The 13,583-nt window shown below is 37.0% G+C and overlaps 1 protein-coding gene across 1 annotated transcript in view; it reads right to left on the bottom strand.

Annotated features, from left to right (window-relative positions):
• ptprdb (protein tyrosine phosphatase receptor type Db) overlaps window positions 1-13,583 on the bottom strand; it is a 93,802-nt gene that overhangs the window by 30,496 nt on the left and 49,723 nt on the right. Inside the window, exons 10-15 of the mRNA XM_089132372.1 lie at window positions 10,713-10,730; window positions 5,079-5,189; window positions 2,323-2,592; window positions 642-1,223; window positions 388-530; window positions 162-303 (exon numbers count right to left, since the gene is read on the bottom strand). Coding sequence (XP_088988498.1) covers window positions 162-303; window positions 388-530; window positions 642-1,223; window positions 2,323-2,592; window positions 5,079-5,189; window positions 10,713-10,730 — 1,266 coding nt within the window. The remainder of the gene's footprint in view (window positions 1-161; window positions 304-387; window positions 531-641; window positions 1,224-2,322; window positions 2,593-5,078; window positions 5,190-10,712; window positions 10,731-13,583) is intronic.

Raw genomic sequence — 13,583 nt, 5'->3', positions numbered from 1 at the left:
CAATACTATAAAGAAATCTGTATTTTTATAGGAAGTAACTTATGTTGGCAAGCACTGAATTATTAAAATTGAATACGTTTTCAATAAGTTACTGGAACAGTTTTTTTTTTCGTAACTTTTTAAAATGTAAAATGTAACTCCAATTATAGAATCACTCATACGTGTCTGTGGAGTCTGAACGGTGATTTCACTGGTGAATGCCCCCAGGCCGTGTTTACTGCGCGCTGCTAGTTGAAATATGTAGGTGGAAAACGGCTTCAGATTCTTCAGCAGATAACTGGAGCTTGGATCAAATGATATTTTCTGGAAGATAGAGGTGTAAAGGAAACAGCATTAAACCAGACACCACAAAATGAAAATGTTGTATGTGTGTGTCTGTGTGCATACCTGCTCTGGCTGATCTCCAAGCCTGTAAATGAGCTCATAACCAGTGATGGCATCTGTGCCGCTGTGAGCAGGAGGGATCCACGACAGAAGAATGCTAGTCTCTGATTTCACCTCTGCCTTCAGCTCTGTGGGCTGGGATGGGACTAGAAAAGAAAGGAGGCAAAAAGACAATGCTTAGGGAATGATGCAACCGAAACAAAATAAGCTGCAATATTAGAATCTATAAAATAATCCCAACTTTACAAACTGCACACCTCCTGTCTTGGCAATGATGTGCAGATCACTGGAAAGAGGTCCATCTCCGACTGCGGTAAAGGCAAGCACTCTAATATAATATGTTTTGTTGGGTGTCAGGTCTCGTATGTTTAAAAAATTAGCCCCTCGAACCATTTCCTTCTCCCATTGGCTCACAGACAGAGACGAATCCGACGTGTAATACACCCTGTACCCAACCACCTGACCGTTGGCTTCCTCTGGCTCCTCCCACTGCACCATCGCTGTGGAACCACTGAGCATGCGACCTCTGACACGACGAGGAGGGGAACTAGGCGCCTGTTCGGCTGTGCGAGCTTCCACGGTCTGACTTGGTGGGCCTCGGCCAATCGAATTCACCGCCATGACCCGGAAATGGTAGTGCGAGTAGGGGCTGAGTCCACCCACGCTGTAACGAGTTGTTGCTATGGCATCAATTTCTTTAAAGGAGTCGGTGGAGGAGGCGGGGCGATACTGAATAATGTAATAAGAAACAGCAAGTGGATTTCCACTGTCCCACATCAGAGTAATGCTGGTGGCAGATCGCTCCATGATAACTGGAGCTCCCGGAGGATTGGGGAGGGCTATGGAGAAGGAGAGAAATAAATTAGGGAAAATTTCTACAAAGATTTACAAAAAAAAATCTATTTAAAATTAATAGTACTTTAAAATAAATACTTGACATGCATAAAAGAATCATGAAAAAAATGCATCACGATTTCCACAAAAAAAATTAAGCAGCACAAATGTACTGTATTATAATATAATATAATATAATATAATATAATATAATATAATATAATATAATATAATATAATATAATATAATATAATATAATATAATATAATGACACTGAAGACTGAAGTAAAAAAAATATTTAAAAAATTAAAAAATTCATAATATAATATAATATAATATAATATGACACTGATGACTGAAGTAAAAAAAAAAATATTTACAAAATTTAAAAATTCAGCTCTGATTTAACAGGAATAAATTACATTGTAAGATATTTAAAAAAAAACAAAAAAACATTTATTTTAAATTGTAATAGTATTTCACAATGTTACAGTTTTGATGTATGTTCAAATAATTGCAGCCTTGTTGAGCATAAGAGAATTCTTTCTAAAACATTCAACAACAAAAAAATCATACCAACCCCAAACTTATGAATAGTAGTGAAAAATAAAATTACTTTAAGAAAAATGCAAATACTATTTAACTATTTTCATTTGGTATCATGGAATTGCACGACATTTGATAGCATTTAAAGGCATTACAGACGTTCCTAATGCAAAGGTTGTAACAAAAGATAGACAGCAGTTATACTGCCTCCTATATAATAGCTAATACTTGCCAAATTCTAAAGCAGAAAAGCAATTTTTATGCTTCTTTCAGCTTGTTTGCTTAAAAAACAATCCTTTTGAAATCAAACGTGTTTGATGTGTACTCAGAGTGAGTCATAGCCTATTATGAAGAGTGTTCCAAGTCATTGACTTATATGAGGTTACGTTTTAATTAGCCAGGCAAGACATAGCAAGGTTTTGGAACAACCATCAGCCCCCCTGCTTCCTCAATATTGGCTCCTCCTCTAGAAATGATAGTTTAACTAAACATTTTTTTTCTTTCTTCAATAACATAAGGCATTTTCTTTGAGAGTCTTTTAACATCACTCCTGTGTACCTTTGACTGTGATCTGGGCAACAGTTTCAATAACTCCAAGAGTAGACATTGCCACACACGTGTAGTTGGCAGACTGGCGTACATCTGTGAGCTCCAAAACATTTCGTCCAATAGGCATGTCATCTTCTGGTGTCAAATCCTCGGCTCCCAGCATCCACTTGACATATGGCATGGGAACACCCACTGCCTGACAGGAGATATTCACACTTCCTCCCGGCATGATTTCATAATCCATCGGTGGCACTGAGAACCGAGGAGGGATGCGACGCACTGAGGGTGTAAAAGACAGTGAGCCGTTTACTAACTCATGCTAAAGACATTATTAATGCTACGGAGAGCACCACTTAATATGATACGCCCTCAGGGTGTTGTACGCTACAGGTTATTAATGTGCTCTGTAGAGAAGAGAGAAGTATAAGAAGTGACTGTGTCACCTCTTTAATGGATCAAACTATGCATAATTGTTATCAGGTGACTATATACTAGAAGAAGCCATCGAATATGTGTAGAAATGTTATATAAAGAAAATAAACCATCAAATACAGCTGACTGTGATAGAGATATGCACATTAAAAAGTGATATGCATTTTTAACTGTATTTGGCATTTCAAAGTACATATTCTAAATTGTTTTATCATTTCATCATGTCATTTTATCAAAGCAAATCTATCCTAAGACTAAAAGTATAATATATTTCATAAATATAATAAGTTCATATATTTAGTACAATACATCTCCAATTATCCAAGCATTAAATAAAAAAAGTATCTCTCAAACTGGTATCTTTTTATTTTTTATATTGGCTTTTACTAGCTGGTTTATGAAAATGCTAATAACAAAACTGGGATGCATTAGTAATCCCATTTTTTGGAAATATTTTTAAATGATGGTCCTATAGATGATTTCTTGTCATTTCATTGAGTCCAAGAAATATATTTTATATTATAAATTTTACTTTCAGAATAAAATTCTTACACTTTTCCCTGCTTACAAATAGTGAAAATAATTAGTGGAGCAAAAGTATACAGTTTACTATTACAAACACACAAATACAGTAACCTAGGATGAATGTATGAAACAAATTGTACATATGATTACATGGTATTACTATGATATCATTTTCTATCAGCATAATATTATGGAATGCAGTTTAGAAGGATCAGGTAAAATGTGGCAGATTAGTGTCAAATGACATATGCAGTATTAGGATCTGGAATGTGAGTTAGTCTGTCCGGAGGGAGGGAATCCCAGTGGAGGGGAAGGATTATGTACAGTAGATGTGAGGGTCTGAAACTCAGATTAGAGTAAGACACAGAGCACTGATTTGAAGAGCACTTACCATCTCTTAATTCTACGCAGGAGTCCAGCGGTGAGACGTGAGCCAACAGGGAGAAACAAACAAACAATGACAACATGTCTAAGGTATGTAAGAGGCAGGGCCGTAACCAGCAAAGGCATTGAGGGGGACAAGTATTTAAATAGAAATGGACAAATTGCCGTCCCACCCCCCACAATATATAATATTTCTTATTGGTGCTCTCTATTACGCCCTGCTTTGTTTGTTGTTAGGATGACAGAAAAATTAAAAAGTGAAATTCTTAGGATGGTCTGCCTCAGTGGTCTAACAGTGCTTGTCAATGTCAAAATGATGGCCAATCAGATTAAGAAGGCGGGGCTTACTAGTATTCACGAGTGTGAATTCCAACGCAACACTTTTAGTTTTTACAGTGAAAGGGTGTGTGCGTAATAAGATACAAGCAGCTTAACATTTAATAATTAACAACAGATGTATCTTTAATGAACCAAAGTAATAGAGTGCCGAAGTTACGACGTCAATTTGTAGGTCAAAACGGAAGTGAGTTAGCATTTTAGCACTTCCGCTTCCCTTGCCCTAAGTCTATGGGTTTTTTGAATGGGTTTTTGCTAAATCGCCTGAAATAAAGTCTGTGGTTAACAAAGCCTCTAAATATTTTCACGGTTTGATCTGACATAAAACACACTAGTTATAACCTGCTTGTGGTTTTTTTTTTTAAACTATATTGTGTCTGCTTGTGTTTTTTTAAACTTTATATAGGCTTCAAAATGTATAAATTTTGGATTAACTTGTATAGATTATCTTGATAGACAAAACGTGTAAGGGTCACAACTCTTTGTTGAACAGAGATCTTATTTTTAGTGATTTTCCAAAAGTCTATGGAAAAAATACATAGCTTTTTCGGAAGCTAGCAACGCCGCTAGCTTCCGAGTTGTCCAACAAAGTGACGTCATCACTTCGGCACTCTATATACAGTGATGCAAACTTCTCAACTTCTTTACTTCAATTACGGAATTTTGAATTGAAAATAACTGAATGTGACGAGACATGAACGTTTTTACATATTAGACATTCAAACAAGAGTGAATGTGTGCATATTTTGAAATAAAAAATTATTTGCAAATCTTCTAAATGGATTACTTCACAACTATATTGGCTACAATTAGACCCGGAACTTCTTTTACCATTCTTATTTCGTCTTTACTCACTTGAATTCATTTTAATCCTTTAATTATTTAATTTCTTTAAATGAAAAAAAACTTTGTTTCCCCACAGTGTTCAAGACATGGTTACGACCTTAATAAGAGGAGATGATCTAAGAAGAATCAGACAGATCAGACTACAGAGATTTGCTTTGACATGTATCTTTTCATAAGAATGTGTAATTACAGGTTAAAACATTTTATTCTACAGCACTCAAATAAGTTACTCAAAGCTGTACCTCTGACGTAAAGGTTAGCTGGTGTCGAGTAGCGCGTTCCTTCACTGTTGGTTGCGACACACTCGTATTTACCCTGATCAGTTTCTTCACTCTGATCAATCTGAAGAGCACCTGGATACATATGCACATATAAAGGCAAAACATTTACAACACAACGACACGTGCACATACTTTGTCACCAGACGAGCCCAGTCCTTGGGATGGAATGTTCCATATTCTGTACAAGTTAAGCTCTATCGACAATATCTATGGCATGCTGTTGATCATCACAGAAAATAATTTAACTCACCAAACAAAGACATTTTATACTGTATATTGTTTTATTTAAGTCAATATAGGCCTACTTACTGTAATATCACGTACTTTTCACAAAGTCAGTAAGAGACATATTCATTTTTTTTCCCAACTTCTTGGTTATGTCTTGCATAACCAAATTATTAGTCGGATCATGTGTCGGAAAAAAGTCTAATATAAAATTAATGAAAAAAAGGAATTAATTTATTATTTTAATTAAAAGAAAATTATAAATCCTGCACAATATATATAAAAAATGTATTTGCAACGATTCGGTCGGTCGACCTTTCCCAGACTTGCCTTGCTCTACTGACATCTATTATGAGTGCATTACTGTACACACAATTTCTGTTTGTTTTCACAAACTAAGGGATTAGTAAAAATTATTTTCTATGGAAAATCTAAAGTATGTCACAGATGCTGTCCATAGAGCTCAACAATTTTGTTAACTGAAACTCAAACATGCCAACACCACACAAACTGCACTCTCAGGAAAAAAGGTCCAAAAGCTGTCACTGGGGCTGTACCTTTTCAAAAGGTATGCTTTTGTATCTAAAGGGTGCATATTGGTATCTTAATGGTACTCATTAGCACCTAAATGTCCATATTAGCACCTAAAATGTACATATTAGAACCTAAATGTCCATATTAGCACCTAAATGTCCATATTGGCACCTAAAATGTACATATTAGCACCTAAAATGCACATATTGGCACCTAAATGTACATAATAGGCTAGCACCTAAATGTGCATATTGGCACCTAAAATGTACATATTAGCAAATAAATGTCCATATTAGCACCTAATGTACATATTGGCACCTAAAATGTATTGGCACCTAAATGTACATATTAGCACCTAAAATGTACATATTGGCACCTAAATGTACATATTAGCACCTAAAATATTCATATTAGCAAGTAAATATCCATATTAGCACCTAAATGTACATATTGGCACCTAAATGTACATTTTAGCACCTAAATGTACAAATTAGCACCTAAAATGTACATATTAGAACCTAAATGTATATATTAGCACCTGTCCTAAAATGTACATATTAGCACCTAAAATGGACAAAAGTTTACCTTTTGAAAAGGTACAGCCCCAGTGACAGATTTTGTACCTTTTTTTCTGAGAGTGTGGGTGTAATGTAAATATCAGGTCAAAATTACAGTGGCCAAGAGAGTTAAAACAACATATAAATCATAAGTGTATTTAGACAAACTAAATACTAAAATATTGCCTTGATAACTCAAAAACAAAGCATTCAAGCAAATGTTCTTACCGAAGAGAAACAAAGCAAGTCAAGTCTCCTTTAATAATAATTTTTTTTTACCAGTAAATATTAAAGGCGCTCTAAGCGATGTCAGGTGACGTGACTTCTTGTTGACGTTTAAAGTATTTTCAAACAAAACGGAGGCTAGATAGACCCTTCCTCCTCCTCATCTGCACTGACCCCCAAACCCCACCCCCAGGGCCTTCTTGTCAGTTATTGGCTGGAACAGTTTGTTATGTTTAGTGGAGCAGGGTGCCGCAGTTTGTTTTTGTTGCCATTTGTGGAGCCTGGGTTGTCTGCATAGACCGCATTTTTTTTACAGTGTGTTTAGGGGACAGGCAGCTAGCAGAAAGTGAGGAGATGTTTGCTGTATGTGACAAAAAATGTTTTGGCCTAAAAAACGTGTGACATCGCTTAGAGCACCTTTAATATTTAGATATAGACATAGACAGACAGAAAATACTCCAAAAAGAGACACAACATTGCTGTTGCACAGCATGTAGAGCAGCCGGATACTACTTCATTAAAAAGACAAGATAAAAATAATAAAATGCCTGATTTATCATCCAAGTAGAAATTTCTAGCTGAAAAATGAAGTGATGTTTAATTAGCGAGAGAAATAAGTGAAAAGGTCAGCAGATGGATCAGAAGAGCATGGGAAAAACAGCAAAAGCAGGAAAAATGTTTTAATTGGAATTAATTAACATCATTTCAGAAAAATATCAATATTTTCTGTAATGTTAGTTACAGTAAAATGAGTCACAATAATGACTGACAGAAAAAAATAAATTTGGTCTATATTTTCCCAATATATGAAACGAAGTTCAAAATATGTGACCATACTGCTGAGAGCAAAGTTTTGATAAATATGTAAATACATGCTGCGCGCTTTCCTCTCAATAATAAAAATAAAAACACAATGAAATTGACACAGCAAGCATTTTAATAAAGCATAAGAAAAGTTTCTGATCATAGCAACGTGGATATGTTTGCACAAGCTCTGCAATTAGGCACTCTAGTAAAGTTACGTCACGTTTATTTATATAGCACTTCACCCATTTGCATTACGCTTTGTATCTTTAGAAACCCAGTCATATTTTTGAATGGTCTTGGTTTATTCCCTTAGGACGTGTGTCCACCAAAACGTTTTTTTTACGCGCCTGGCGCATGTTTTCAATTGTTTTCAATGGGAGTGCCGCGTTTTTTAAACGCCATGAGCGCAACGAAGCGCTGAGCGTTTTTTTCACGCTGAAGCGCCAAGCGCCCAGCGTTTTTTACTGGTCGCTGAGAGTTGAAAAATGTAGCGCTCATCACTGTCAATTCTTACCCAGCCGTCCAATCACAGTGGAGGAGGGGCGGGACTAATACCATACTGACCAACTGTCACAACATTCTTTCTTTACAACGGCATCAACCAGAAGAGCTAACTGAACAAAATGGATGAAAAATATTTTTTTAGTATTAAACAAATTATCTGCGAAATCAGTTACAAGTAAACTGTGCTGCGGATATTCTGTATCATAGCAACGAAACGTCTCAACGGAAAAAACACTATGCTGACAAAACGCTCTCAAGCGCCCAAAGCACAGCGTCTTCAGCAGAGCGTCAAGCGTTTTCAGCTGGCAAAAAAACGCTTTGTTGGACACACGGCTTTATTTTCCCCTGAGATGGGAGAAATAAGGATTTAAGTGTTTTTCTTCCTGCTTATTATGACGTAAAAAAATTTTCATTTTGCGTCATAATAAGCAGGAAGTCACATTTCATTGAAGTGTCTAGAGACTACAAACTTTAGCTCCTCATTATTCAAGGGTGTGGGACCCACTCACCCTAGAGGCCTATCACAGATCAGTGGGTGGGACTTCACCTGCAGATACTGAATCAATATCAGCCATCTTGTTTGGAAGCTAAGCTAACAAGCGCTGTGGAGACAGGAAGTATGATAATGATGGAAGAAACTAAATATGATATGGAAGAAGAGGATTTTGAAATTCTGCTGCTTGAATCTGATGTTCGTGGCTATATTTTTAAGCCGCAGTATAGGTTAGAGCAGCTGAGGCTGATGGAGGAACAGGAGGCGGCTGCCTGTCGCGGACGAGGAGCCCATACTGGCTCGAGTTGAGGCGGACTGCTGTGCATGTGCTCGCGGAGGAGTTCGGACTGGCTCGAGCTGAGGCAGACTGCTGGTGCCCGTGCTATCGCTGCATGCTAGACACAGATAGAGTCCGTCTGCTGCAGAGAATTTCAACGATGGCAATTTCTCCTGAACGAAATCTCTGAATCAGACGAGCACACGGACGTTTGTGTTGTGATGTGAACCATCCTAGTTTCGCCTGACTGAACATCCAGGTATCATACAGTAATTCACCATATAGAAATAAATACAAGCGAAGAGTAATTCACTAATGAGTTTGCCAATGTAACGTTAACGGGGTTCGTTGTTGTGGGAAGAAGGAGGCGGGAACCGGCGAACATTTCATCATTTTAATAGTAAAATGTACAAATACAAAACGAAAGTATAAGCCAGCAGCCCCTCATTGACGACTGCTGTAACGTTACACAAAACACATCATAAAATCAGGCCTGTTTCTCTCTCGATCTGACATCGTCGCTCTTCAGTTTATGCTTTCGCTAGACCAGCGCATGGTGTCTTTCATTATCACTCCCGCAACCGGCCTCGCGCCATCCTCTTACGTCCCTCGCCCTCGATCGTCCTGCTCGCCCCAGCCAACTAACGAGAAATTTTGTGTGAAATGAATTTCAAACTCTGGTGACAGCTAATGTTAGCCTTGTAGACGGAAGAGTGATTTCTCTGTTTGCAGTTTTCCGGATTAGTGGGTGTGGCTTGCGGAGATGTGCAATGTGGTGCATTGTGGGAGTTGTTGTCTTACATACAAATGCGTCCCTCGGTTATTTTCTGTCTTTTCTCGGTCAGGGCACCAAATTCAAAAATTCTTTTACATTTCGACTACATATATGATCCACGTTCAATACAGATTAATGCTGAAATGGGTGAAATGCTCCTTTAACATCAAGAAATACAACTTCATTTTCATCTATAAAAGCAGCTCTCCAGTGTGTTCATGTTTTTCTAGCGGAAAACCAGAAAAGTTGAGAAAGAAGGCGGAGCCTCAGTGCACACCCAACTATACCAGGCGTAGAAAACTTTTCCGGAAAGTTCGCTTTGGTAAACTGTTTTGATCTCCCAAAACGAACTCCAAACCAACTTCATTTCATCACATCAGTTCATTCCTCGATTTCACTTGAAGTATATCGAGGCCTTAAGTCATCTCTGATATCTGCTACTACTCTATTTATCTACCTCGAAAGGGGAATACACATAAAAGTTTAAAGATCCCATCAAAATTTTATATTCCAAACATTTTTCCATGGCAGTTAGCTTTGAACTTGTTTAAATGCTAGGCACTTTTAGAGGATATACACATTTTAAATGTATAGCCTTTTGGGACAACAGGTCAAAAATAAAAAATGACTCATCTATCAATTTTTGCTTGAAGAATTTGATAGCTAGAATGAGAACATCCTTCCTTTTATTACCTCATATAAACGTTTTAGAGATTAGCCTTTCAGTATGTCCTGCCCATGCTTCCTTTTTCAATAGCTAATACATCACCACAAGAAAGAAAACTGCATCAGACAATGCCATGGGGCCTTTAAAAACCACATTGAACAACCACTAAAGTAAATCCTCTTTCATTTTTCTCCCCTAAAGTAAAGATTTCAAATTATTTTTATCAACTCACAAAATGAATGTCTATTTGATTTTAATTCACCATGAAAATAACACATTCAGATAAGATCTGCGTAAAGGGGAGGTAATTTTATCATGGCAACCAACAGAACCCAAACATTAATCATGATAAACACAGTCTCTGAAAATGGCACGGTTAGTCAAACAATCAGAGAGAGAGAGAGAGAGGGAGAGAGAGCGAGAGAGAGAGAGAGAGAGAGAGAGAGAGAGCAAGGGAGAGGGGAAAAGGAAGAAAGAAAGAGAGTGATAGATAGGTGAAGATAGATGTGGTGGGTTGCTTTAGTCTCTTACCTCGGATAGGCGTACCCCCTGGATGTGTGAGAATGAAAGCAGATGGGAGATTAAAGAGAAGACGAGTTAGTGCAGCGAGGGAGAATGAGAAAAAAAAAACAAAGTGACAGAGAGAGAGTGAAAAGTAGATACAGAGAAAGAAAACAGAAAGATAGAGGGATAAAATAGAAACAGCAAAAATAAAGTGTGCAAGAAAGAGAGAGGGGAGGGAGACTCTTCATGTCTTAAGTGCAAAGTGTATGTTGGGATTTTATAAGATGGCAACAGAGGTTGTCTTAACCAAAAAAGAACTGAACATTTTCCATAATTTAGCACATTTTAATGAGTATAATGGTTATACTCTATAAATATATTCAAATATGGTTGCAATTTTACAAAAACAAAAAATTTATAAAAAAAAAGCTTCTGGTCTAATTTGTATCCCTATATTTCAGACACATTTTTAGCCATTGCCATAGTAAAATGTGTGGTAACACTTTATTTCGATAGTTCACTGTAGACATTCTACTAGCTATGAGTTCCTTTGCAACATGTCAAGTACCAGTTTTTAGACTATTAGTAGACTGTCTGCTTAATATCTTTTAACATTTTATTTTAATGGTACCCCAACAGAGCCTCTACTTAATATAAGTAACTTTGCATGTACATGCCAACTTATTCTACTAACCCCAAATCTAACCCAGTCTCCTAATACAATTGTAAATGAACGAGAGTTAGTTGACATGTAATTGCAGAGTTACTTATAGTATGCAAATAGGGATTAGAAGAAGAGATGTGCCCAAAGCCGAATATGTTCGAAAAAAATAAAATAAATAAATGACGCATTCTATGGTGATGTAAAAAAATATCCATAGATGCTGTAGCATTTTCACAATCATTTAGTTGTGGAATTATATTGTATATAATTTTCGGGCATCAGGGAGTAGCTATCAATATGTGGGGTATTGAAATGACTTTTGAATGCATGCTCGCTTTTTGTTTTCCCTTTCGAATTCTCTATCACGTGCACTGAGAGGAGGGAGAGGCGGTACTGACCATAGATATGTATATAAAGGCTAGATATGTCGTCCACGCTGCTGGAACAATGGAGGTCAACGTCTGCACCTAGCGGCCATCTTGTAACAGGTAGCTTGCTCACTCGTAACATTGTGTTAATGGTACATGTACTATTTAAATGACCATAACTTGCCCAATTTTCTACCGATTTTCAAACGGTTTGTTTTGTTACAAACGTCAGAGATGTAGTTATGACACTGCATACTTATGAATAAAAAGTGTATAAATAAATAATCATCCAGATAACTATAGCCACGTTAATAACGTTTGTAAAAAACCAAACCGTTTGTAAATCCGTCAAGATTTCAACGAGATATGAGTATTTGTGTTCGTGCTGACCACTCATCTTACATCAGCTTGCCTGTGACAAGATGGCCGCCGGTGATGACGATGGAAACTCCGCCGTAACACATCTAGCCTTTATATACATATCTATGGTACTGACACCACATTTTACAAGATAAGATATCTGTCAATCACACTCGGGAGCTGTTGTGCACTAAATCTTATGATCTCGTCCTGTCAGTTATCTCTCCTCCTATCTTCCCATGATCAGTGAAATTTGATGTTTTCTAATAACCGACTACCGCTGCAAGCCTCAGCATGTCCCTTTAGGGGCTCTGTAGAATACATTTTCCATGCCTTTGTGAATCTGGATTTAAGCTTCGGGCACAACCCAAATTAGAAGTAAAGAAAAAAAAGGTGTAAAAAAGTTTTAGGTTCACACTTGTAGTTTGCTTCACACTATGGAGTCTCTGAACCAAAAGAGAAAATGATACATTTAGTCCTGTTTTGCTTAGCGTTTTAACAGCCAACCTAAAGATACAAAACAAAGAAAAAAACCCAGCTTTTATGACATGCATGTATATTCTGAAACGGAACTTAACATCCAAAACAATGCTGTGTGTACTAAACGTGGTTCTTGTATCTGCATACATACATATGATGGTATTTTTACCAGCTGAGAGCTCACAAAGAGCTTATAATGGGAAAAGGAATCAAAAGAGTGCCAGAAATTGTTCCATTGTGCATACAAACAAAAATGCTGTGAGGAGAGACTGTTTCTAATACATATGCCGAAATGATAAACAACATAGCTCCTATAATGAGAAAAATCAGGTATGCTTAAGAATTCTTTCCTTTTTAGGCTCGCATCTTGTGACATCATTACATACTATTTTGGGTTCATTTACATGTCTTTGGTCCACATTGAATAAGCAAATCTAAGAGCAATCGCACCAGAGTTTCTTTTTAATTGAACCAAACCTGACAAGTGTGAACATAGCATTAAAGAACACCTGTGAAATCTAAATAATTATTCGAGGAGAAAAACAATACTTTATAATTATTGTTCATTAATAACCAGATTACAAAAACAAAGAGTGAAATAAAAACAAAAAGCCAAGAGTCTGCTACTGAAAAACTTTTTCCATTAAAGTTCTTGTAATATCAATATCTCATCAAACTGGGGGGGACATGACGGAAAAATCTACAACCAAGTCCACTCAGTGACGGATAACAATTATTCGTAGCACAACCTCTGGATGACACCTTTCTAAAAAAGTTGATCATAAAACTCATGGAGAAGAACACAGAGACTTAAGACAGGCAGACTCGAGCCCAGAGAAAGGAAAGCCAAAAAGGCCACGGTTTTGGGTGAAAGCCACTGTAACATTCAGCATTAGGACATTCAAACCTATCTAGATAATAAAGTAAGAGAAAGAAAGAGAGAAAGAGAGAGAGATCTGAAAGAGTGAGAAGGGGGTAGTGATGCAGGAAATCCAATGCCAAGGGCAGTGAGTGTTTGGAGAAGTG

Source organism: Pimephales promelas, chromosome 6, assembly GCF_988280905.1.
Source record: "Pimephales promelas chromosome 6, fPimPro1.hap1.1, whole genome shotgun sequence".
In the NCBI taxonomy this organism is placed as follows: domain Eukaryota; kingdom Metazoa; phylum Chordata; class Actinopteri; order Cypriniformes; family Leuciscidae; genus Pimephales; species Pimephales promelas.
This window is presented reverse-complemented; position numbering and strand designations above follow the sequence as displayed.